The following is a 23051-nucleotide window of genomic DNA, read 5'->3' as shown; positions in this document are numbered from 1 at the left end:
TTGTGTGCCTGATATTCCTGTCCAGGAATGAGAGTATCTCATTCATACAGATAGGGAAAGAACGAAGTCATTTTTGAAGCATGTTGTGAGTTAAAATTCAAGTCTCTTCAATGAACAGAAAATCTCCCCTCAATTTCCACAATAAGCAGGATTGGATTGAGCTGTTTTTCATTAGTTACAAATAGGCTTTTTTGGGGTAAAAAAGCTAGACTTCTTAGTTAGCCTTTCTTAATCTTCCAAACCTCCTGATGAGGCTACCTGTTACGTGAATTTTTTTCCTCCAGCTTTTCCTGGGTGTGTTCAGCACAGAACTGCATAAACAACTTCTCTGTGTATGACAGGCTGAATCATGTTTCATAGTTTCACACATCACCTATTTTATGGTATATCATTGCAGCTGTGATACAAAGATATTAATAAGGATGTTGGGGAGATAAAGTTTGTAAGAGAAGTGGTCATGTTTATTAAATACCTTTGAGAGCTTGTACACTCAAAATCTTCTCTGGTTTTTTTTCAATAGCTATGTTAAATTTGGTTATAAACTTTGAGTAGTTTTATAAGCTTTTACCTATATACTGGCTGCACTATAAGTAGTAAATAATTAGTCTGCACAAATACCTCTGTAATAGGTTTGTCTTTTACGTCTGTAATAGGTTTATTTTTTTACATAGTGCAAATCTGAACATTGTATCTAAAAGATACAATGTTTTGTGATTTTCAGCATAATTCTCATTAAGCAAATTGATCCAGTGCTCATGGAAATACTTTTATAGTGAGCGATTAACCTATATTTTTTTACTTTCTTGTTTCAGAAAAGACTTAGCCATAGGTTAAAATCTGTTCTTCACCTTGAAAGTGAGCATTTGATTCAGTACAGCTGAATTACTGCTTTGCTATCATTTTCTTTTCTCCTGGTTTTAAAACTTTACTCTGATTTTAAATTGCTAGAGTAATTTATGTATTTTGATGAGTTTAAATTACTTAGCTGAAGCTCCAAGTGGTCTTGCAGAACTTAAAATTCTCAACAATATTGAAATTCAACACTGTAATAATGTACTGCCCGCATAAATAATTCCCAAATGTGATCAAGTGGTAGTCCCAATAACTTGTTTTCAACACGCCCTTAAGCCACTCTGTCCTCAAAATATAAGGGGAAGAATAGTGGAATGTCACAGTATGCCTTGAAATTAAACAGATCTAAGCTCTGTACATTTTAATTACAAATAGTCATGTTAAAAGTATTTTCCAAATAATTGCATGATTTATAGATGTAAGATAAATACATTTCTATATTTAGTGATGGTTTGCTTTGAAAGGGTTTCTGTAAGCTTTAGTTTTGTGGTGTGCTGTTGGAAGTTTTAAGGTAGAGTTTTTAGAGACAAAAGGTTTTGCAAGTACTGAAGCCATTTTGAAAAAATACTGTACAACTAAGGATACAGATTTAGATAGTGAAAAATTATTACGTGAAAAACTTCCTGGGTTTTTTTTTTTTTTTTATTTTGTGGGTTTGTTTTTGGTTTTGTTTTTGGTTTTTTGTTTTTTTTTTTGGAATGGATTTTTTTTTCAAACTTTATTTTGCTGTTCATGATGGATTTTACAGCTGATGCTGCCAAGATGGAGTGAGCAAAACTGTTAGTAAGATCTGAGACTTGCTGTAAATACTTTCCCATTAATTAGAAGGTCCTTTGAGGGGATTTATACCCATGTGTTAGGAAGATGAGGTTGTTGAATCTTTACACATTTACAGGATTCATTTTGCATATGCTGACATGCAAAAGACATGGCTTTCAGTAAGTGGTTTCTGAAATGTCTTCTGTCTGTCCACTAGAAAGCTTTACTATACATAAGCCTTTTTAGATACAGTTTCTACCTTGTGTGTCTTTGGCATCTTGTCTATCACAGCATTAGAGAGTTACTCTTTTTTCACACCAGCTAGGTTTTATTAATCTTTTTTCACCATGGAATATTCTCTTGTATTCATTTGGGTGATTTTTTACTGTATAGAATTCAATGCTTATATTGATATCTCCAGGCATTAAAATATTCCAGTGAAGAGTCAATATTTAATAGAAACAGTTTACAATGACTGTTCTTAAATTTGCTGAATATCACTACTACAGCTAAACAGCAGGGAAATCTTCCAATTTCCCCCAAGTATGTAACATGCTTCATGCTTTGAAGAGGGCAGTCTGGCTACATCTGGAAATTTCTTGTGTAAATACAAGATGAAGTATATCCAAATATACTATATTCCCCTTTCAAACTTAAGGTAAGTTTTCCATATCCATAATATTCCACCCTTTCATTCCATATGTATATGTGCCAGATCTCTGTTCCAGAAACTGGAAATCACACACAAGCTTGCCAGCAGCAAATATTAACAGATTCATATATTACTCCTTTTTGTATACGTCTGGGTTAGCCAGTACATCACTATCTGTACCCTGAAGCCAGCCACAGTAAAGAATCTGACAATCATATGCTGAGATAAAATGTGCCCTGCTGTATTTCTAAGTGCATTTCTCTCTTATGTAATAAACAGTTTATAGTTAAGAACTATCTAAATGTTTGCACTATCTAATACAGTGATGAAAGGCAATTCTAAATCTTGAAGTCTGTCACACCCCAATGAAAATAGGTTTAAGGATTTCACTTTGGATTCATGTATGGTTAAGGAAAAAGGTTTATCCCACAAGGATTATATATCTCTCTTTGGTTTATTATTTGGAAAACTAAAAGTAGAACTTACAGAAATAATTTCAAAATTACAATTTGAGAAGAGTAGGCATTACAGCAATGTGATTTGCTTTATTAGTATTGTAATGCCATTAATACTAATATAACATGAATAATGTTACAGAAATAGAAAGATGAAATAATAAAAAATAATGGGGGAAAAAAAGAGCCTTCTTGAGCTAGCTTTTTTACTTTAGAGGAAAGTTTCCTTTTTTTGCAGAGGCAAAAAGTGGAAAATACAAATACTACATTCTGATCTAAAAAGAAGTGAGCTCCAGAGTGGTTTGGCTTATCAGAGAAATGGCTTTTAGATGGTGTAGTATATGCATTGCTCAAGCAAGGTGAGCACTTCAGGTCTAGAGTCTGATAGGGTTTGTAAATTATGAAAAGACTGTTGTGCTTGATGTGTATATTAGGAAGCTAGTTTTGCTTCCAAATGTATCTCACTGTGCTTCATAATAAGTCACTATTTCTTGAAGCTTGTGAGGAGATGAACAGCAGGATTATGCTGTGAATTTCCTAAAATGAAAAGTGCATTTTTGTACAACTCTTGGTCATTAAAGACCAAGAGAGAAGCCAAGGACTCCCACATTTTAAAATACTTAACAAAAGGAAAGCTGTTACAGCTTGAACAAGTGAATTAAAACCCAGAAAGGTAGGATATAGCTTCTGAGCCATGGAATATACAGGTTTGCAGGAGATAAGTTATATTGAGTCATAGCTTTTGTATGTAACATTAAGTTACATACATTTAACACTGGAAGTTTGAAGAACAACCTTTTCTCTACAGAAAGAACAATTGATTCATGGTTACATCCATTAAAAGGTACAGTTCTGTGGGGTTACAGTTTAAATAATTGGCCATAATACACAGAGACTGTACTCAGTTCCTAAAGAATGTAAGTCTTGTTAACTTTAACTGAAAATATTTGAATGGCATTTCTAGAGAATTCATAATAAGATTATAAGTTAAATAAGTTATTTTTGTGTTCATGATTATCAATGAGAATATAAATTGCACAGCTAAAGCATGTCTTGGCAGCAGGTACAGAACTAAACGAATCAAAAATACCATATTTTTCATAAGACAGCTTCCATGAGCAGGTTTCTTGTAACTCTAGGTATATATCTCATAATTAAAACCTGATTGAATATATGTGAGGCTTCCTTCCTAAGTAAGCAGAACTTCTCCCAGTGCAAAATATTTTAAAGTAAAGGGGTTTTTTTCATGATCTTCCTATTCCTAAGTTTGTTTTCAACAGATGTTAGTGCTAAACAATTAGCAGAGAGGGTGGTGAAATAGGTGGAGCATTGTCCAGCTGTGTTTTATTTAATGTATGACTGCAGTGATACTATACAGACTGAAATCAGATACATCCATGAAACAGCTGCTTTCCTTAAACCAAGTTTTAAATTTCTCATGAGATAGAGAACTAGACTTGGAGTTGGATATGACTACCTATGTATTTCACACATTATGTGTAAATACATATACAATGTGTCTAAGTATATCCAGAGACTTATAATGACATTCTAGTTCAATAGACTTTCTGAATGTGTATAATCATTTAAAGCAGTAATTTAAACAACATATTCTTGGATATTTCAACATACGTAATTTTCATTTAGATTAAGCAGTATGTGGAGTTTTTAAAAAATTCCTTTATGGTTACTATTTCACTTTGCACTGTGTTTATTTATCACCTTGAGATTTGGCTTGTGACTGTTTTGTGCTCAAAGGAATGACCCATAATCAGCACAAAAAAAGATTTATTTTATATTTGGTGCATTTTTCTGCATGCTGGCTCACTAGCCTGCTCTTTGTCCTCATCATTATGCAGTTCTGTGGTCTCACCTGGAGAGTCCGAGATCTGTAAACAAACTTCATCCTGCTGAAGCCATTGGAGTACACTGTGTGGGCCTTTATAGATGCTGTTTCACCAGGGCTCACAAGAGCAGGAGGACAGGTCGTGCATCCCTGCCCTTGTGACAGGAGGAGTGGTATCTATTTAAGACTGCCTTGAAGAGCCAGAGTGATTTTTCAGAAACAGGGACAGACAGCTGTTGCAGTCAACAGAAAGCATGGCGTTGCAAGTCATTGGGTTGTTACTTACCACAAATGTGAAAATGGCTGCTTGATTTCAATATTTGATCTATTGAAGTTATGGGTAGGTGTTCGCAGAAGTGTAGGAATGTTTTCTGTATTCCAGACAGGTCGATGGAGTTTCTTGGCTGTTGCATCGAGGTGGGAGGACAGGGTAGGGCTGCAATAATGTGTGGTACTGTCTGTCTGCATGTGTAAAACAAACTTCCTTCCTAACCAAAGGTGATTGTGTCAGAAAATAAATCCTTCAGTGTCAAGATGGTAAGAGGTTTTCAGCAGCAAACAAAACAAGGCAACCTGCAAACTGGATTGCACTATGTGTCTATGTAGACTATGTGTCTTCGACCCCCTCCCTTTTTTTTTTTAATAATTTTTTACCCAATAATTGCATGTCCTCATGTGTTGCAGAAAAAGGAGTGGTGGTTTTCCTTGGTTTGATTTTTGTTTTATTTTTTCTGAGAAAAACGCAGATGTGCTTGCAGATTAAATGAAAGATCTGTAATTGCTGTAATTGAAATATTGTATTTAATTCATTGGTGAAATACAGCTGTTAAAGACAAAATGAGGCAAGAGTGGACCCCTAAAATTAAAGAACCATTATCAAGGAAACAAAAAGGGGAAACACATTAAAGTAATGATACTGGCAGTGGGTAATTGGTTGGATTTATTATAATGTGTTTTACAATATGTGACAAAGGAGATGACACATTGGAATGCATGTAACAACACTTTTCTTATGATGAATGGTTAAAGGAGGTAAGATCTTCCAGGGAAATTGAGAATATATAGTATCCATTTAAGAAAATCAGTAACAGCTTTCACCATGTTGAATTTGTATTGGCAGCTAAACATTCACTGGGTGATGTCAAGGAGAACTGAGATGTTCAGCAGAGAGACAGTGATGTACCCTTTTTTGGAAGGCACTTTAATAGCATGAAAATATTGGGAGTCATGGTTGTGAATAAAGTATGTAAAAATACACTGTAGAGTGAGAAGTTCAGTGACCAAGGGGATTGAGTAGCAGTGAATAGCCAGAAAAAGGTGATCATGTACCAGAGGGAATAGTGAAGAAGGGAGCCAACCTGTAGATGGTGTGCTGGATATACTGGATTTCATAAAACAGTGAAGAAGGGGGACAGAAAATAGACACTTTTTCCCCTGTGCTGATGACAGTAAGGGTGGGGTAGTGTCCCATGTTGGATTTATCAGGAGTAATCTTGAGACTCAGGAGGGAATTTAAGTAGCATTCTTACATGGAGTATAGTGGGATTGACAAGGAGTGAGGGTGGAGGGGAAGGCAATGGATGAAAAGGCAAGAGAGAGAGGAACATGGAGCTATTTGGAGAACACTACTGGGTAATGCAAATAAGATTTCGAGATACATTAATTGCTGCTTCTGAAATTTGTATCTCTCTGTGCTGTGAGGATGCCATTGCTGGTGGAGAAGAAATACTAAGTTGCTGGGTGTAAGTGTGAAATACTGCTGAAGTGAAACTAGGAGGCTAGAATGAGAGAATGAAAGGAATCTTTCTGTTGGATGGAAGAGAATTCTAGGGATGCTAGTGGTCATAGAGAATTGCAGTGGAAAGAGGTATTACGTAATGAAAGATGTAATAGAAAAAGAAGAGGAAAGAGGGGTTTAAAGCAAATAGCAAACATTAGTGGTAGTGGAGAAGGCTACTTGCAGAATGAAAAATTCTGTGACAGTTCTCAATCCTCAGAGACAAATTTTCATGGAAATACTGCAGCCTGTTTGAAGGACTTTTGGATATCAATTTGGACAGTTTGTATTTCCATACCTTTTATAATAATCTCATTTGTATTACATAAGACAGAAAGGATTAATTTATTCAAATATGTTAATTGCAAACAAAAAAAATCTTTCCTCTTGTGCTTAAAATAGTAATTTGTTTTAATGTATTTTAAAAAAGAAAGCTAAGGTTAAAAGTGACCCATGTTTGAAATTTAATCAGAAATTGCTCTGTAGAATATCAAGCAACTTTTTTCTCTAAAAGGTATTACAAACTTTTTCATTCTATCTAGTGCTTCGCTACTTGACTGCTGCTCTGAAAGCTAACTTGGAACAGTCTGTTCTCTTAACCACTATAAACAATTTTTGACTTTTTTTCCTGCTTTGCCAGCTTTTTGCTTTTCACTTGCATGTGTGGGGGTTTTATTTGCTTGCTTATTTAGCTAGTCAAATATATAAAAGTATTGTGAGAAAAAAGCATCAAAGAAGGAACTGTGAAAATGACATCAGAATGTTGCATGAAAAGAAAATGCAGTTTACTTGAGATTGCTCAGTTTATCACTGACATGCATGAGGAAAAATATCACCCCTTTAACTGAGGCACAGTTCCATCTTCATTGTTCCGTCTTGTAGCAGGCCCAGGGCCTGCAAGGCCTCCTTGGAGGTCAGAAGCCTGAGCTAGGAAATGCCAAGTCACTATGACTGGACCTTAGAAGCCCCTCTCTTCTGCCTTTCGGACCCTGCTTATCTCTCTGTAAGCCTATAGGACACTTTCCCCTGACCCTTACTATGGGACAATTTCCAAAACCCCTGTAGGGTATAAAAACCCCTGATTCTGCCTGGTTCGGCAGAAGAGCTGTCACTGAGAACCTTCGTGGGGGACACCAGTAAAGAATCCTGTGGAACCTTATACAGCTTTTTCTCTTCTCTCTCCCTGTGTCTGCTGCAGTGGCACCAGCAAGCTAAAGAGATGAAATCAAAAAGAGCTGATAATCACTAAGAGCCAGAAATCACTTAAGCTTGCTTGGCTGCCTGCAGCTGGGACCTGCTTGGGGGTTCGGATGCAGTGCTGAGCCTACCTGAGCTATCCTGGCCACGGTAGCCCACCGGGCACAGCCCGGCTGGAAACTGCCACAACACCATCTGAATGAATAAAACCAAAGCTATAGTTTTAAAAAATTAATTATTTTTAAATAATATGCAGAGAGATAATATGGCATGATGGTTACAGTGTGTTTTTTATCAGAAAGCAATCAAAGAATGTAAAAGAAAGAATAGCTTGGTATGTTCCAAGAAGTTTAGTGAAAATGCTTTCATTTCTTAGAGAAATACATCCATCCTCTTAGAATATACATGTGCTAGCTACTGTTTCTAGCAAGCAAATAGATTTATTATACAACCATCTTTGATAGCTCAATGCAAATTATACCATTTTGGCTCAAGGATTACTGAACCAGAAATGTTAACTTTATGTAGATTTTTATGTATTTCCAGTCATATTTCACTCTATTTACACTGTGCCTCTGTTAGACCAGAGAAGTGGTTTAAGCTTTGGGGACACTGAAGGAATGTGAGAAATTTTATTGAATATTTGGGAATAAGCTGAGAATAATTCTGTCATAGTTGCTTTTTGAAGGCTACTTAGTAGCTTCTTTATAACTTTTTTTCAGTTTGTATTTTTGTTTATTGCCTGTACGCCAAAAGCTACTTTTAAATGATATGTAACATCCAGGGTTGGCATAGATGAGTTTGAAGAAATCTGTGGACTTTTGGTGGAGTTGTGTTGTGTCTTAGCTGAATCTTTAGTAGTGTTTTTGCAGAATAACATTGATCACATTTGATTGTTTTCTGGAAGGCAAAGAAACCTTCAACAGCTATGCAAGTCTAAGAAAGATCAATTCAACTTCTAGAGAGGCAAAATGAGGAGTGTGCCTTTTTTTTTGTTTGCAAAAACCATGTTTATGATAGTACAAAGGAGGAAAAATGTAAATTTGCTAGGATAAGATGAGAAGGGTTAGATAAGTTATGAAAAGATACAGAAGAAAGTTCCTTTTACATCCTTGTGTGTTCTTCTCATGAAGTGTAAAAAATCTCCAAAGGAAACCAACTGAATAGTTTCCAAAAGCTATTTTTATTAGTAATAGGTATCATTTTTGTGGCCAAGATAGGTTATTTTGTCAAATGCAAAGTTTGACCATGCAGCCAAGCATTCAGCTGGGGTTTCATTTTCAAACCTTTAGGCAAATATTTAGCAATATTGTTAAGAAGCTGTCTTTCTAAAATGGTTTCCTGAAATATTTCTTGATGAATAAGCTTAAACAAGAAGTTGTTTCTGGGTCAGCAATATTCTTAAAAGTTGAATGTTCTTCCTGGTGAATGAAGCATGGGCAGATAGGAAGGACTTCCTCATAGCTCTACAATCAGAGACATAACTAGGACAGGCAGGCCTACTTGCTTCCTTGTTTTGCCTAAACCCTAAATGTATAGTCAAATGTATCAGGTGGCTTTCCTCATTGCCTTCTGCATAAATGTTTAAGATTTTTTTTTTTAAATAGAAATCCAGTTTTTATATCAATTGCAATTAACAAATCACTAAATAATTTTTCACCTTGCCTGGCTGTACCACTGTATGACTTCTCTTCTTAGACTGCTCTTTTCCATAACTTCTAAGCATTTTCTGACTAAATATTTCACACTTGTATTTTTATTTTCATTCACAATTGCATAATGTAATGCATGATGCATTGAAGGTTCTATAAATTTTAAAAACAATTATACAACTTTTTTTTCCTTCTCCCAGTTATGTAGGTTTTTCATTGCAATGTAGTTGCTCAAGAAAAACTACAGAATATTTGAAAAAAAAAAAAAGCCAAGTCTTTTATGGGTTCAGTAATTGCAAATAACTAGTTAAGCTTCTCAGTGAAATACATGTGAGAGGTTACTGAAGGGTGTTGAACCACTGCTGAGTGTGAGAGATAAATCCTGAAGACTTGGCACCCAGAGAATATAATGATTGAACAGGATGGTTAAATACAATTGTAAGTCAGATATCCTGATTTGGCAAGTAAGGTTATGCTACTGTCTTCATAACTGATTAATTAGGATTGAGAGAAAAGAAGGAGTGTTTCAGGTCTGACAATTATACGTGTAGATGTCACTGAGTTAGAAAGTCACAGAGGAGAGGAAATCATGTAACAGTGTAATCACATAAACACAAAAACCTCAGATTTCACAAGTTAATCTTTCGCATCAGTGTGCTCATTACTGAAACACCATTTCTGCACCACAGGTAGTGGTATTGAAGAGCCATCACATAAGTTGAAAGCCCTGGGATCATGTTTACAGAGACTTAAAGAAAGCGTCTAATATAGCCTGCAACTGCCTGATATGTCAGCCAAATTTTCCCTGATGTAGACCTGAAAAATTTTAATTGATACACTAAAGCCAGAAAGTAAACTTAGGTTTCTTTTGTGGATTATAATTGAGAGCTATGAGATAGGCTTCCTTCAGTAGAGGTGGCTGAAGGGGGGATGGGGAAGTAGATATTTGGAGAGTGAAACTCCCGTCTTGGGAACCTGTCTGCCTTGTCAGCTGTGATCACAGCTCTGAGGTGTTGTCTGTTTCTGCTTGGATCACTTTGAACAAAGACCCAGACAGCTTTGGTCAGTTGTGACTAAAAAGGAGATTTCTGGTTTATTTTTTGTTGTTGTCTTGCAGCTTTGTAACTGATACTTCTATTACCCTGAGCCTGGCCTATGATAATATGTCATCTTGGAAGCCTTTTACATTTGTTAAAAATTACAACTTTTTCAATTGAATATTGTCAGTGTGAGCTATTTTATTTTGCTGTATCTTAGGTGAAAAGACTCATTTAAAACTCAAGTAGCTGTACATGGCCTGGGACTTGCTTGTCAGGCATCTCTGCTGAACTGTCCTGCCCTTCTGCCTCCTGTTTGAAACCAGCATAAATCTTGATTGTGGTTGTGTGGTCGACTGTGTCCACACTAATAAATAAGTAATATTTTGCTATGCATTTGTAAAACAGAGAAAGATTGATATAGCTGTCTTTGTAGGTCCCACTTTCCCCAAGGCCTGCCTTAATTTACTGCCTTTGCTTTAAAGAAAAATCTAGAAGATGTTAGAAATAAGAAGGAAGCAGAATGTCTTTGCTGGGGCATTCAATATTTTGTTAAAAGAAAAGTGGGGGGGCAGAATGTGAGAAGCATTATAATCTTGGGAAAGTGTTGGCTTACTGTGAAATATTATATCACAGAAACAATGTGGGAAGTTGAAAAATTCCGTCAGTTAGACATACTGTTATTTTCCTCATTGATGTGGCTTGGATTTCTGAGGTGAACAAACTGAGTAGATCTGTCTTTTTCCTGGAACAAGTTTTATTGAGTGTTTTGGAGCAGGACAGCAGTTGTGAGATGCAGAGCTGCAGCCGTATGGCTCTGTTGTAGGTCATTCTTTTGTGGTAAATCATTCATGTGGCCCCTGTCATCTTCACTTCCATATGGGTCCTCTTAAATCCATACAGATTTTTGTAAAAGGGATACTCATTGCTGATGCTCCTCCAGTCATGTACCTTTGCCTCTACCCCCACCTTTTCCTAATCCGTTCTCTGGTTTCCTTTTGTGTTCTGCCTCTCATTTGCTCTGAGGACTGTGGCAATATTGCAAACCCTGACATTTATCTGTTATTTTTGGGGTTTTTGGTACATGCAACTGTGTCCTTTCTCACATGTGCTTTATGTTTTATGCTTGTCATCTCATTTTGCACACAAGTACATTCAGCTGTAATTGCTTAACTAAAATACACATGCTAATACAAAGCTAGGAGGAAAGTGCTTACATTGGTGGAGTTATTTGTTAGAGAGCCTTTAAATAAGTTGCAGAAGATAGTGGTTTACTGCAGAATTTGCTGAAGTAACTAAACCTTTAAAAAATCTTAAGGACTGATGAACTTGTAAAATTTTGTATGGCACATGACTTACTTCAGAATAGCAGGCACCTCTGCAAAAAAAGGAGAAGGGTAAGAAGGAGATCTGTAGATGCACTTTGCCCAAATGATCTTGACATATTTATCTTACGTTTCAGTGCTCTTCCTTTCCCTTCTTGAATCAAATTTTGTAATTGCGTACATTGGTTCTGTTGTTTCATGTCTTTCCAGCTAGAAACATTCTGATAACAATTTTTTGCTAATGATTTGTTAGCAAGATTAGACATCTGTTAAAAATACTAAGAGGTCAGAGGCCAGAAACATTATTTTCTTTGAAAACTGCAATGAATGTTTGCCAGTATGTGTAAAAACTTCTTTTCAACCTTCAATCATTTTAGAATATTTGATTTAGTACTACAATTCAGGGTTATATTCCTTTGCAGAATAATATATGGAGGGCAAGCTTGCAGAGCTCAAAGTTAGGAAAACAATCTTTTACTGGTAAACTGAGCAAATTTATTTTTAAAGGCATAGAATTGCTGATGCAATCTTACTATCCCTTTCAGTCAAGTCTGGTTTTACATGAAATCTTAAAGTATTGAAGCTGGATAGAGTTGGGCAAAATTTGTTCTTTTGGTTTAATTTTTGTCATTAAGGGGCAAATGATATCAGTCTTTGACATCCATATGTTTCTGTTCTCCTTTCTCTGTAGGACAGTTGAAAAAAGGGCAAAAACTGGTCAGAGTGTAAGTGCTTCATTGAGAAGGCTCTATAGTGCATGGTGTAAAATAAAAAAGTCATTTCAGTTGGAAAAGACCCTGAAGAGCATTGAGTCCCACTATTTACAACCTTATATACAATCTTAACTCTGCCAAGCCCACCTCTAAATCATGTCCCCATGTGCCATATTGGCATGTCCTTTAAATACATCCAGGCATGGTGACTCAACCACTTCTTTGGAAAGCTGGTTACAATGCTTGGCCACTCTTCCAGTAAAGAAATTTTTCATAATATAAAATCTAAACCTCTTCTGGCACAACTTGGGGCCAATTTAAGATGGGTTGTTTAATTCCTGAAAGGCACAGTTTAAGTTTGATTGATGGATTCGCAAATAAATGCTAAATAAAATCAGTATCTTTGACCATAGGAAAATAATACAAATTCTGACTGTTATGTGATTTGCTATCTATCTATAGACGTTTAGGGTTTTTACTTGTAAAACATAAAAGAAATGGCATTTGTTGGATCCCAGATCTCTTTCTGTGTTTTAATTTGGATCCAACACAAAACATAAGGAAAGAATTTCAGGATGAAATGAAAGGAAAAAACCCTACACCCTTACATTAAGTTGGGCAGCAGAGTGAAGAAAATGGTATTTTAATATATGTATGTCAGTTTGACATTGCCTGAAGGGATGGGAGTGTTGTGGAGCCCAAATGAAGTTTTTCCAATTTGTTTGAATTAGCTTAATATCGTAATGTAATCTTTCTGTCATTTTTTAAAGTGCGAATATTAACCATTTATGATGTTTTTGAAAGTGTCCATCGTATTTCTTACACAAAAAATACGTAATTTTAATTGCTTGTTAATGTTTAACAAATACTACAGAAAATGTATTTCCTGACAGCCAATTCACATTTTATTCTTTACACATTTCCACATACTTGGAAAATTTTATGCAATTGGATGCACAGAATATGTTTTTTTAGTATTAATAAATGCTCCCACCAAAGACAAACACTTGTAAACCTCAGTCTGTTCATAGACTTCAGGGTATGCACAATTGGCTGGAAGTGACATTCATTTCAAAACAATTACTATGGCTAAGTGTAGGCCATTGCATTCTGTTTTCAAATACTGTAAGAAGCATGTTGGTGGTATTTGAAATCCCCCTTTGTTTGTTGAAGAGTCATTTGTGGAGGGAATGCCTCATGTGACTCCTCTTAATGACTGGCCAAATTTGCACATGAAAATAAGATTGCAATAATTATTAAAGTCATCACACAAAGGTTCTCTAGCTTTTGAACCAAATTTAGAGCAACTATTCTTAAGAATAAACAATATTAATTAATTCACTAGTTTGTTGCTCTTACTTAGAAAATAACCCATTAAAAGAGTCTTAGTAAGGTGCATAGTCAAAAATGTGAAGATCAATTTACTGAGGATTCCTGTGTGACCCCAGATCAGGCTGTGTGATTGCATTTCATAATCACATTCACCTTTTGTGATCATATTCTCTTTTTTATTCAGTAGAATTGTGTCTATTGTAATGCGTAATCACTGAGCAGCTGCTCATTGTTTTGTCCTCTTATTGTTCAGGGTGGGATTCTTGGTCTGATTTTGCTACATGTTGTTCAACCCCTCATCTGAAAAGATACGCTTACATGCGTGAATTTTGTTTTGCTCATCACTACCATAAATGAAGGACTTCAAGGTCACTAATCTGCCATTTTCTTCTCTGTGTTTTAATCTTCAGTTTAAAGAGATTAGATACAGTCACACTGGAAACCTTTAAGTCTTGAATGCCTAATTTTACAACTATGTGAATTAGTTTTCTTTTATAAAAAGAGGGCAAGTGAGAAGCATAATTACCTACGTATTAAAAAAGGAATCAACCTGTCTGAAATTTGTTTTTCTCTGTTTCTGTCTTTTCCCTTTTTCCCTTCCTGTGTTTCCACTTCCTGTCTTAGAATCTTAGGTGAGACCCTTGCTTTGGTTGGAAAGTGGAAAAGCTTGATTTGACAAGACCATTTAAATTTAATTTGAGGTTCCTTCACTGTTAATAGAATTCTTAGGTATTTTACTGAATAATGACTTAATAAATAAGAAGTGATCTCCATACAAGAACAAAATGTGAACTTGAAGGTAATTTCAACCTTTCTTTAGGATTATCAGCAAAATAGAAATAATTAAAATAAAACATACATCGTTCCCATACTTGAATTTTACTATACCTAAATGGAACACAAACCTCACAATATCTGAACTTTGTTCTGTTATATAAGCCATGAATTCTGCCAGGGATTAAATTTGGCAAAAGTAAATTTTTCCAGTGCTTTTTAGTCCTTCCTAAAGTATGTACACTGTATTTTGGTAGTTTGAGAAACTAAAAGCCTTCTTAGAGGAGTGTTGAGATCTGTCTTGGAATGTATTTTTATCTTAACCAGGCATAGCTACCTTTGTTCAGTGCAAGTGGAAGTTTTCCAAGAGTGCTGATGCTATGTAAATCTGTACTGTATATTTAAACCTATGAAGAATTTGAATCTTGCATTCAAGCTCTTGGTACGAAAGCATATTCTAAAACTAATATAACATTTTAAAAAGTCTGTTGGAAATACTTAGCTACTGTACCTTCTAAAAGTGTGGAGGTTTCTGTTTAGAATAATGAATAGCAGCAGAGCCCAGGAAATACTGTAATGTTTGTCCCATTTGTATCATTTGTTATTTGATTTGTAATTTTAATTTATTTCGTAATGTTTTGTTTGTTTGGCAAACAGGTGCATACAAAGTTCCACTGCAGGCAAGCCCATGCTCCAGGCACTGACACTTCATGTTTGACATTTTCCTATGATGGTACTGTCCTTGCCAGCCGAGGAGGTAGGTGACTGAAAGAACCCTATGACATGTTGAATGTAAGACATTTTAAATGGAAGGAAATGGTTCATTAAACAAACTATATAGATCACATTAATTGTTAGATGTAGTTGTTTGTGGTGGAGGTAAGGTAGTGAAATCAGATACTAGTGATTCAAATATGAAGTATTTCTCAGTTTACTAGTTTTATTTGATACACCATGCAATACTATGTTCCTGAAAGAGAATTTTACAGCAGTTAAGAAATATTTTAAGATAACTTTTCTGATTATATTACACAGATATGTGTTCTTGTCTAGCAGTAATAATACACTGAAAGGAAATCCTTAGCTTAATTAAAAAAATAAAAAAGTCCAGTTTTGTTGCTTAGTTCTTACATGGAAGATAAGTGCCTCTCAATGACACTGTCTCTTCTTTGTAGGTATTAATTCCTCATACAACTTTCTTAGGCAATGTCATTTTCTGTCCTAATTGGACTTTTTATCTGATCTGTATTAAGAACATCAAAAGTTGATGACTGGAATTGACTTTCCAAAATATACTTGAATGGCAAAAGAATTTGGAATGTCCACAGGACTGGGAAAACAGGCTTGTGTTGTAAAGCTTCAGATAAAACTTGTATAAATGAGTCTTAGATAATAGAACAAGACCTGAGAAGGCAGACATGTATTTGAGGACTCATTAACTTCATTATTGGGATAGGATGGTGTTTGTTGAAGACAGCTTTTGATGCAGAAATTTGTCTGCCCAGTACTTTGCAGGCAGGTGCAAGCATACAAGCCAAGCTGTCTGGATAGAAAACAGCTGTAACCAGAAGCTCTGTGTATGCATTAGCATTGCCCCAAGGCCAAATAAACAGGCCTAGGGAGAGGCAGTATACATTAATGTTGGCTAACACTGTGCCTAACATATGTTTAGAACATCTGGTCAGTGTGGTACATAGACAGAATGAGATTACATACACAAAATATCAGAATGTAGATATTCATAGATGAAAAAAACTCTGAAGCAGTGGATGTGTTTCCTAGCTAAGTAGCTTGCATTTTCTTTGTGGCCTCCCTGTGCCCCTGTCCCTGAAGGGGGTAGAGTGTCTGACCAGTGCACGTCGGTACAATGAAATGCAGCTGATATTGGCTGTGGCCTCACTGATTCTTTGTATGTCTTGCCGGATTTCAAAGATTCCAAATGTTGTTTCCAGAACACATCTTTCAGAGTAAGGACTTTGTAGTCTTATCCTCGAAGGCCCTAGGCATATGGACACTAATGGCACTTATGTTGTTTTGTAATTGCTGTTCAGGGTCCTGAGTTGAACTGCTGTTCAGAGTTCTGCTGCCACTCTACCCATCATGAACGGGTTGTAAGTGGTGAGGTAGAAGCTCTGAAGCTTTTTTGTCCTTACTGAACCAGACTTTTTATTATGTGTGGTCCTTCTCCTGCTTGGAAAATATGTGAACTGTGTGTCTTTCCGTTCTGCACTAAGTAAAACGCTGTGTCTGTCTGCCAGTGGTGATTGCTCCAAAAAAATTCACGCAAACATACTTCAGGAAATTTAGGGATAAACCTTGGTGTGCTTTTAAATATAACAGCAAACAAGGCTATTAGGTAGTGAGGGGTATTCACTACTGCTGTCTTGAAACCTCAATTTATGCAAATTCTCTTCTGTTTCACATTTATGTATGTAGACCACATAAATGACCTTTTCTTATTTTTATTGCATGTGGCACTTTTACTTTGCCTGCTCTTCCTCATCTGTCTCCAGTTTTTGTCTTGTGTTAAACAGACTTTCATTTACTCAGGTTTTATCTTCCACACTCTGCACTAAGCTGTATAAAATGTTGATTGATTGTTTGCAGAATGTAAGACTGCACAGAAATTTGGCCACTCAGAGTGGATAAAAGTGCTACCTTTGTCTAGTGTATTAAGAGGAAAAAAAGAGCTCTCTGTGCTAGAAAGTAAGGAGGATTCATACCTTATTTTGACTTGTTTGGGTAGTGCTTTAATATGAGGATTGCTTTGGATCTGTACCAACAAAAGCAGATGTGGATCCAGCATTTGTAGATTAACACACCTGCCAAGTGCTGAGGATCAAAGAGAGGATAGTTGTTTGGGGCATGGGAACTTTCATTGAAAGCCTGTTGGACTTTCCTGTGGATCTGTGTTGGATATGAGAAGATGAGGCATGGCTCAGCTGCAGGCACAAGGGAAAATGAAAACCTAAGGAGCTGCTTATGAAAGTTTCCAGTGCTATTCTTGTTGGATATTAGGTAGTAACTTGACAGAAACTTAAGAAAGTGATATTTCTGCATGCTTGAAACAACAAAGGGTAGTATTTGGGGAACATTTTCTTTGTTTAGCAGGGAAGAGATAAGAATTAGGATTGGACTTGAGGTCTTACTGTTAAAATTTTTTAAATCTTTGTTTGACTCCTGATATTTTTTTGTTGGTCTTTTTTCTTTTTTCATTTTACTTGTATTTCATTCTTAATTTTGAAATTGGTTTAAAACATAGAAACATGCATGGCATGCTCAAGGGTTATGCAGCAGCATGTATAGTGGCTGTTTTGTGTAGTGTAATAACATATTGCTCTTCATAGTAAATCCAAATATTAGCATTTCAAAAATCAGATGGGTTTTTGTCAAATAATATTTCTTGGAAGCTGAACACTGGTGTTCATTCTAACCATGGCAGAAATGCATTTACTAGTTTTAATAGGCAGGTAAGTGCAACACTTGGGGCTGAAATGGCGTTATGAAAGACTTCCAGTATCCTTCTAGCCATATGTCTGTATGTTCATTCCATATGTTTAGAGGGGATGATGCACTTATTTGATCAGGCTGGTATGGATGCAGGTGACACTGAGAAGTGTTCCAAATGTAGGTATAGTTTCCTCGATTTGTGACTTCCCTCACGGGATCTTTGGCTTTGGTCCTAATCTTTGATGCCTCCAAAGGCTGCTCTGCAGTTGTTGCAGCTCCTGCTGTAGAAGCAGTACAGAAAGTACAAAATGCAGAAGCCTGTACCTTGTTCTGTAAGATAAGCCTTCACAGAAAGGCTCAGAGTAGATAAACATACTATGGTAAGTGTGTTATGCTATATGTTTCCAAAGCTGTAACTTTTTAAAATTCCCATTTCCTATATTTCTTTGCCTCATTGATCTCTGTGAACAATTTCTGTCATCGAGCTTTGCTTTCAGCAAGGACTCCCTCTTTTTAAATAGAGTGCTGCTAACTGTAGGCTTTGTGAATTCCTGGCAGCACTTTTGCTTCTTCTGGGCCTACTAACATTTATGTGCTTGTCTTCTGGTCAGTATCTTCTGAAAAGAAAACAAAAAAAATCAGATAAAATCTTTATAATGTTAGTGCTTTAGCCTTATTTTGACTAAAGGGCATTTGAAAAATGCCTATCTTTGCTCACCAAAGTCTGTTTTTCTAGGACCTAATTGTTACCTCTTGATAAATCCAGTGCTCAGTACCATTGGCATAACAGTGTCTTGACCTGATTGTGTCAGTCTTGAGCCTGTTTATTGGTATCCTTATTAAAAGGATAAACAGCATTTAAAAAACAGCATTTGAAATGTTACTAAAAATGCTATAAAAGCTTTAAATAATCCTGCCAGGCTTCGGAGAAGTCTGCCATCAAGAAAAAATACTGAATGATCTGAGTAGACTATTTTGAATATTCATACTGAATTGGACAACTCCTGTTTATAGGCTTTTGTTTAAGGATAACTATTTTTGCTAATGTATAAAGTAATTAAAAACAGATCACTACTGCTGCAGCTCTGTTAAAGCTGCCTCCTAAGCATTGATAGAAGGATCCTCCTAGGAAAAATCCTTGGTGCTGAAGAAAGGCTATATTCTGTGATCTTATTGACAGTGATTTCAACTTGAAATGCAAATTAGATTTAGGAATCAATTTGCATATGGGAGTTTTAATTAGGAAAAGTGAATTGGAGCAAATTCTTAATGATAGTCAAATTTCACAGCATTAGCAAGTAAACTCATTGTACTAGCATTTTCCCCTCTCCAAATACTTACTCTTCTATTTCTAAAGTATTTCAATTTAAGACAATGCTGACTTAAAATCAACCCTAAATTTGAGTCCTACTGGAGTTTTCTGAATTTTTTTAACTACTCCATTACATTTTCTTGCTAGCAAAGGAGCTATAGCTACATGTCTGACTGCATTTCTCCTGCTAAAACCTGGCAGGACTACAGTTTGAAGATCATGTCAAGGCTCATTCCACTAGGAACAGAACAGCCTTGGCTGCTAGCCGTAGATCTGTCCCTATCCAGGAGATTTGCAAAGTGGCCAAATGCTGTCCTTTGCATACATTTATAAAGTGGTGGTGCTTTAGATGTAGCATCTCGATGATAAGTGGTTTTTGTTTTTTTTTTTGGGGGGGTGGGAGGAAAAAGGGAGGGCTCATTTTACAAGACTAAATGCTTTGAAGTACTTGGGATGGAGTCTACTGGGAAACAATAAGAAAACATATATTCCCTAAACAGGGACTCAACATTTTTCTTTCTTGTCGCTTTTTAGCTTCCCAATGAACAGAAATATACTCTACTCTAGACATCATTTATTTAAGTTGTCCAGTTCTTAAAAATATTTTGTAGTAAGGAGTTATCCTAGTCTTTAATATAAACATACATGATGTACGAGGCCACACATTACTGCTTTCCCTGTAAAGGGCACTGCTGGCCTTGATTTCTTTTGTTACTTCTTTTAAAAACATTTTATTTCCAAGGCCTCCTTTGAGCTCTTGAGCTCAAAGGCTGTGAATCCACAAAATACTTGTAGATAACCAAATTACTTCCCTGCAAGATTTGTACTTTGGAAGGAAGCAGATTTTGACTCCTAGGTCAGAAAGATTTTGTAACTTTTTGTCTGAAAATTTTTAAAGAGAATTGTTGCTTAAACGTCCTTCTTTTTACCCTTGAAAGTGCTGAGGCACTGCTGTCAAATGCTAGGACGTGTCTAGGTGCTTGAGTGAGGCACTTCAAAGCTCAAATTCTGTAGCTCATCTCATGCTGGAAATACGTGTTCCAGAAGGACAATCAGAGAGGATATGTAGATGTCTCTGAGAATAACTAATTAATCTCTTTTTTACCCCTGTTCTCATTTTGTTAATATGTCATAACTTTTCAAAAAGGGATAAACAGCCTGACTTTTACTGGCCTACAGTCACACCATGTTCATCAAACACAGATGAAAATTGCTACAAATCTCTTTTTGTAATCTTCATTTTGGCTTTTATAGCTAAGGGTAGTGTTGTGAAATGGTTTCATTACAGCAAGAGTGGTTTCACTTACTTCCCTTCACCCCCTTCCCTGAGGATTTCTGACTGATTCCAGAGCCTCTTCTCCATACTGAGATAGCAGTTTGTTGCCTGCTAAAGAAGGGGGAGGACTTTCAGGTGTTTTTCATGTTCTTCCTGATTGCTTTTTCAGGACAGGTAAAAACCACCCATATAAAACTTTTTAAGTTTTTGATCTAGACCATTCATGGCAACATTTTTAATTTCTTTAGATATCTTGTAAGTTAAATTTGCTCCTAGAAGCAAAACATCAATGCTCACAAACAAAGAATAAATTAGTGATTGAGGAATCTGATTCCACTGTGAATAGTGCTTCTTGATAGGAGGGATTACCACAATAGAATTGAGCCATTGAATACTGGAGTGCTGCATATTGTGCTTCTCAACCTTGTGCTGTCATAGTCACTTACTGAGGAAAAACTTCCAAATTGTTCCCATTTCAGATGCTTCTATTATATAATTTTGTTCTCCTTCTCTCTGAATTAGAGTGTGAAATTTTCTGACATGTATAAGTTCTTGACTTGAATTCTTTATTGCTGACCTTTGTCTCTTCTGTTTCATAGGAGATGACACTTTAAAGATATGGGATATCAGACAATTTAAAAAACCTCTTAATTCAGCAGATGGACTGCCCAGCTTCTTTCCGATGTAAGTATTCTAATTTATTCCAACTAGCAGAAATAACAGTATTTTTGCTGAATGGGGAAGGATTCTGATGGAGTTCTTATCCTCAGTTGTCACTAGGTCCACAGTTGTGCAGAGAGAACAGCACAAGGAGAACTGTGCAGTGACAATTCTGGTCTATTTTAGGGATTTGTGTTGCTTTAAAAGATCTTATTTTTGTGATATTTCAGTCTCATATGTCTCAAATCTAATTAGATTAGTAATATTTCAGGAGGAGACCCTTATGTGTGTAATGAGATATAGATGTAAATCTTACTCTTATTTAGTCTATAATTAATAAGAAAAGAGTTGAATGAAAAACTAGACATAACATGAAGGTACTTGATATGAATTGAGGTTACAGCATCAGAAATGCTGATTTTATTTTACTGCATAGTGCTGAGTATTGTTTTCAATATTTTTATTGGTCTGGTCTGCATTTCCATTGCTGTAATACAGCCAAATCCTCTAAGGACAGTTTGTAATTTTGAAATGAGATCTTAGAAAGACAAGTCATGGACAGCTCAGTCTTAACTGCAATTTGTAACACAGAGGAAAAATAAACAGAAAAATATTTTTGGCCAATGTATAAACACACCACCTTGCATCACTGAAGAATGCATCATCAGCAAAACCAGATTTCATGATTAGTACATTTTTTTACTTAATGATGACAGCCAGATTTGAAAGTACTTTTGTTTGTTTGTTTCTTTCTTTCTTGTATTGAAAAGCTTGCAAGACTTTTGGTGGAGGAGAATTTTGCTGGGAGGAGGATTTTTATTGAACCTGCCAGTTTTGCCCATATTGTGCACAACAGTAATAACAATTGTAACAGATAACTCTAATTGATAACTACATCAATAGATGACAGCTAACAAAATACTTTTTCAAGCTTTGTCTGGAAAGGACTAACAAATAGAAAAGATTGTTTTAAGGAGTGCAATTTATATCGAAATTCTTGATATATTAATTGTTTATCTGTTCAGTGACATGCTTTGTTTTCTTCAACAGGACAGATTGTTGTTTCAGTCCAGATGATAAGATCCTTGTCACAGGCACCTCTGTTAAGAAGGGTGGTGGCAGTGGGAAGCTGTTTTTCTTTTATCGTGAGACCTTCCAGAAGCTATATGAGATAGAGGTTACAGATGCGGTATGTATTTTAGTTTAATCATCTCTTCAAAATATGAATTAAATCCTATTAATATGCTTCTTTTCCCTTATACAGGTCATTACCTACTAACACTATTGTGATTTTCCTACTCCATGATTAAGAGATAGGGCTAGAGTAACCTGAATTATTGTTTCAATTAAATTTAAAAAAAAATCCTAGGACAAGGTGTTTAAGCAGGTGAGCTACCCTGCTCTGGTGTTAACATTGCATTTCTCAAGGATTTCTGTAAACCCTTCTAGATCTGTGAAGTGAGACACAAATTCTAAAATACATAAATGTTTATGTTGTTTACTTCACTAGTTATCATGATGAAATGCCTTATTGTGACAAAACTCATTTTTGTCCATGAGACCAGATTAGTGGTTACTCTAGAATGTGTTTCTTGCTTGTCTAAATGCAACAATTTGTTGCAAAAAGAAGGCATCATTAAGAAATCCATCAAAAACACCTTTCTCACCAGTTACTATCAAAACCTAAAGCTGTGAACCTGTTATACAGAAGGGTCTGTTCATGGCTTGAACTGACCACCTATTCCCTTGTGCAGAAGGGAATAAATGAAAAGGTCCTTTTACTCTTGTGGTATAGAAGTAAACTTATGGGTGGTAACAAACACCCATAATTTGTTTAGGAGTGGGTGAAATTACCACAGAATTGCTGCTGATAACTATGGCACTGTATGCTTATGTCCATTTTTGTTGGAGTATTTCAGGTTAGTGATTTTGTCAGTTTTTTCCATGATACCATTTTCTCCTTCTGCACTTTTTTAAAGTGA

General features: G+C 35.9%; 1 protein-coding gene across 1 annotated transcript in view; it reads left to right on the top strand.

The window, feature by feature from the left end:
* Positions 1-23051, top strand: part of WDR70 (WD repeat domain 70) — a 123618-nt gene that overhangs the window by 73850 nt on the left and 26717 nt on the right. The window contains exons 11-13 of the mRNA XM_041396013.1: positions 15029-15128; positions 21009-21093; positions 22120-22258. Coding sequence (XP_041251947.1) covers positions 15029-15128; positions 21009-21093; positions 22120-22258 — 324 coding nt within the window. The remainder of the gene's footprint in view (positions 1-15028; positions 15129-21008; positions 21094-22119; positions 22259-23051) is intronic.

This window comes from Onychostruthus taczanowskii, unplaced genomic scaffold (genome assembly GCF_017590055.1).
Source record: "Onychostruthus taczanowskii isolate IOZ18803 unplaced genomic scaffold, ASM1759005v1 scaffold123, whole genome shotgun sequence".
NCBI lineage: Eukaryota > Metazoa > Chordata > Aves > Passeriformes > Passeridae > Onychostruthus > Onychostruthus taczanowskii.
The sequence above is the reverse complement of the archived record's forward strand: the minus strand, read 5'-3'. Positions and strand labels throughout refer to the sequence as shown.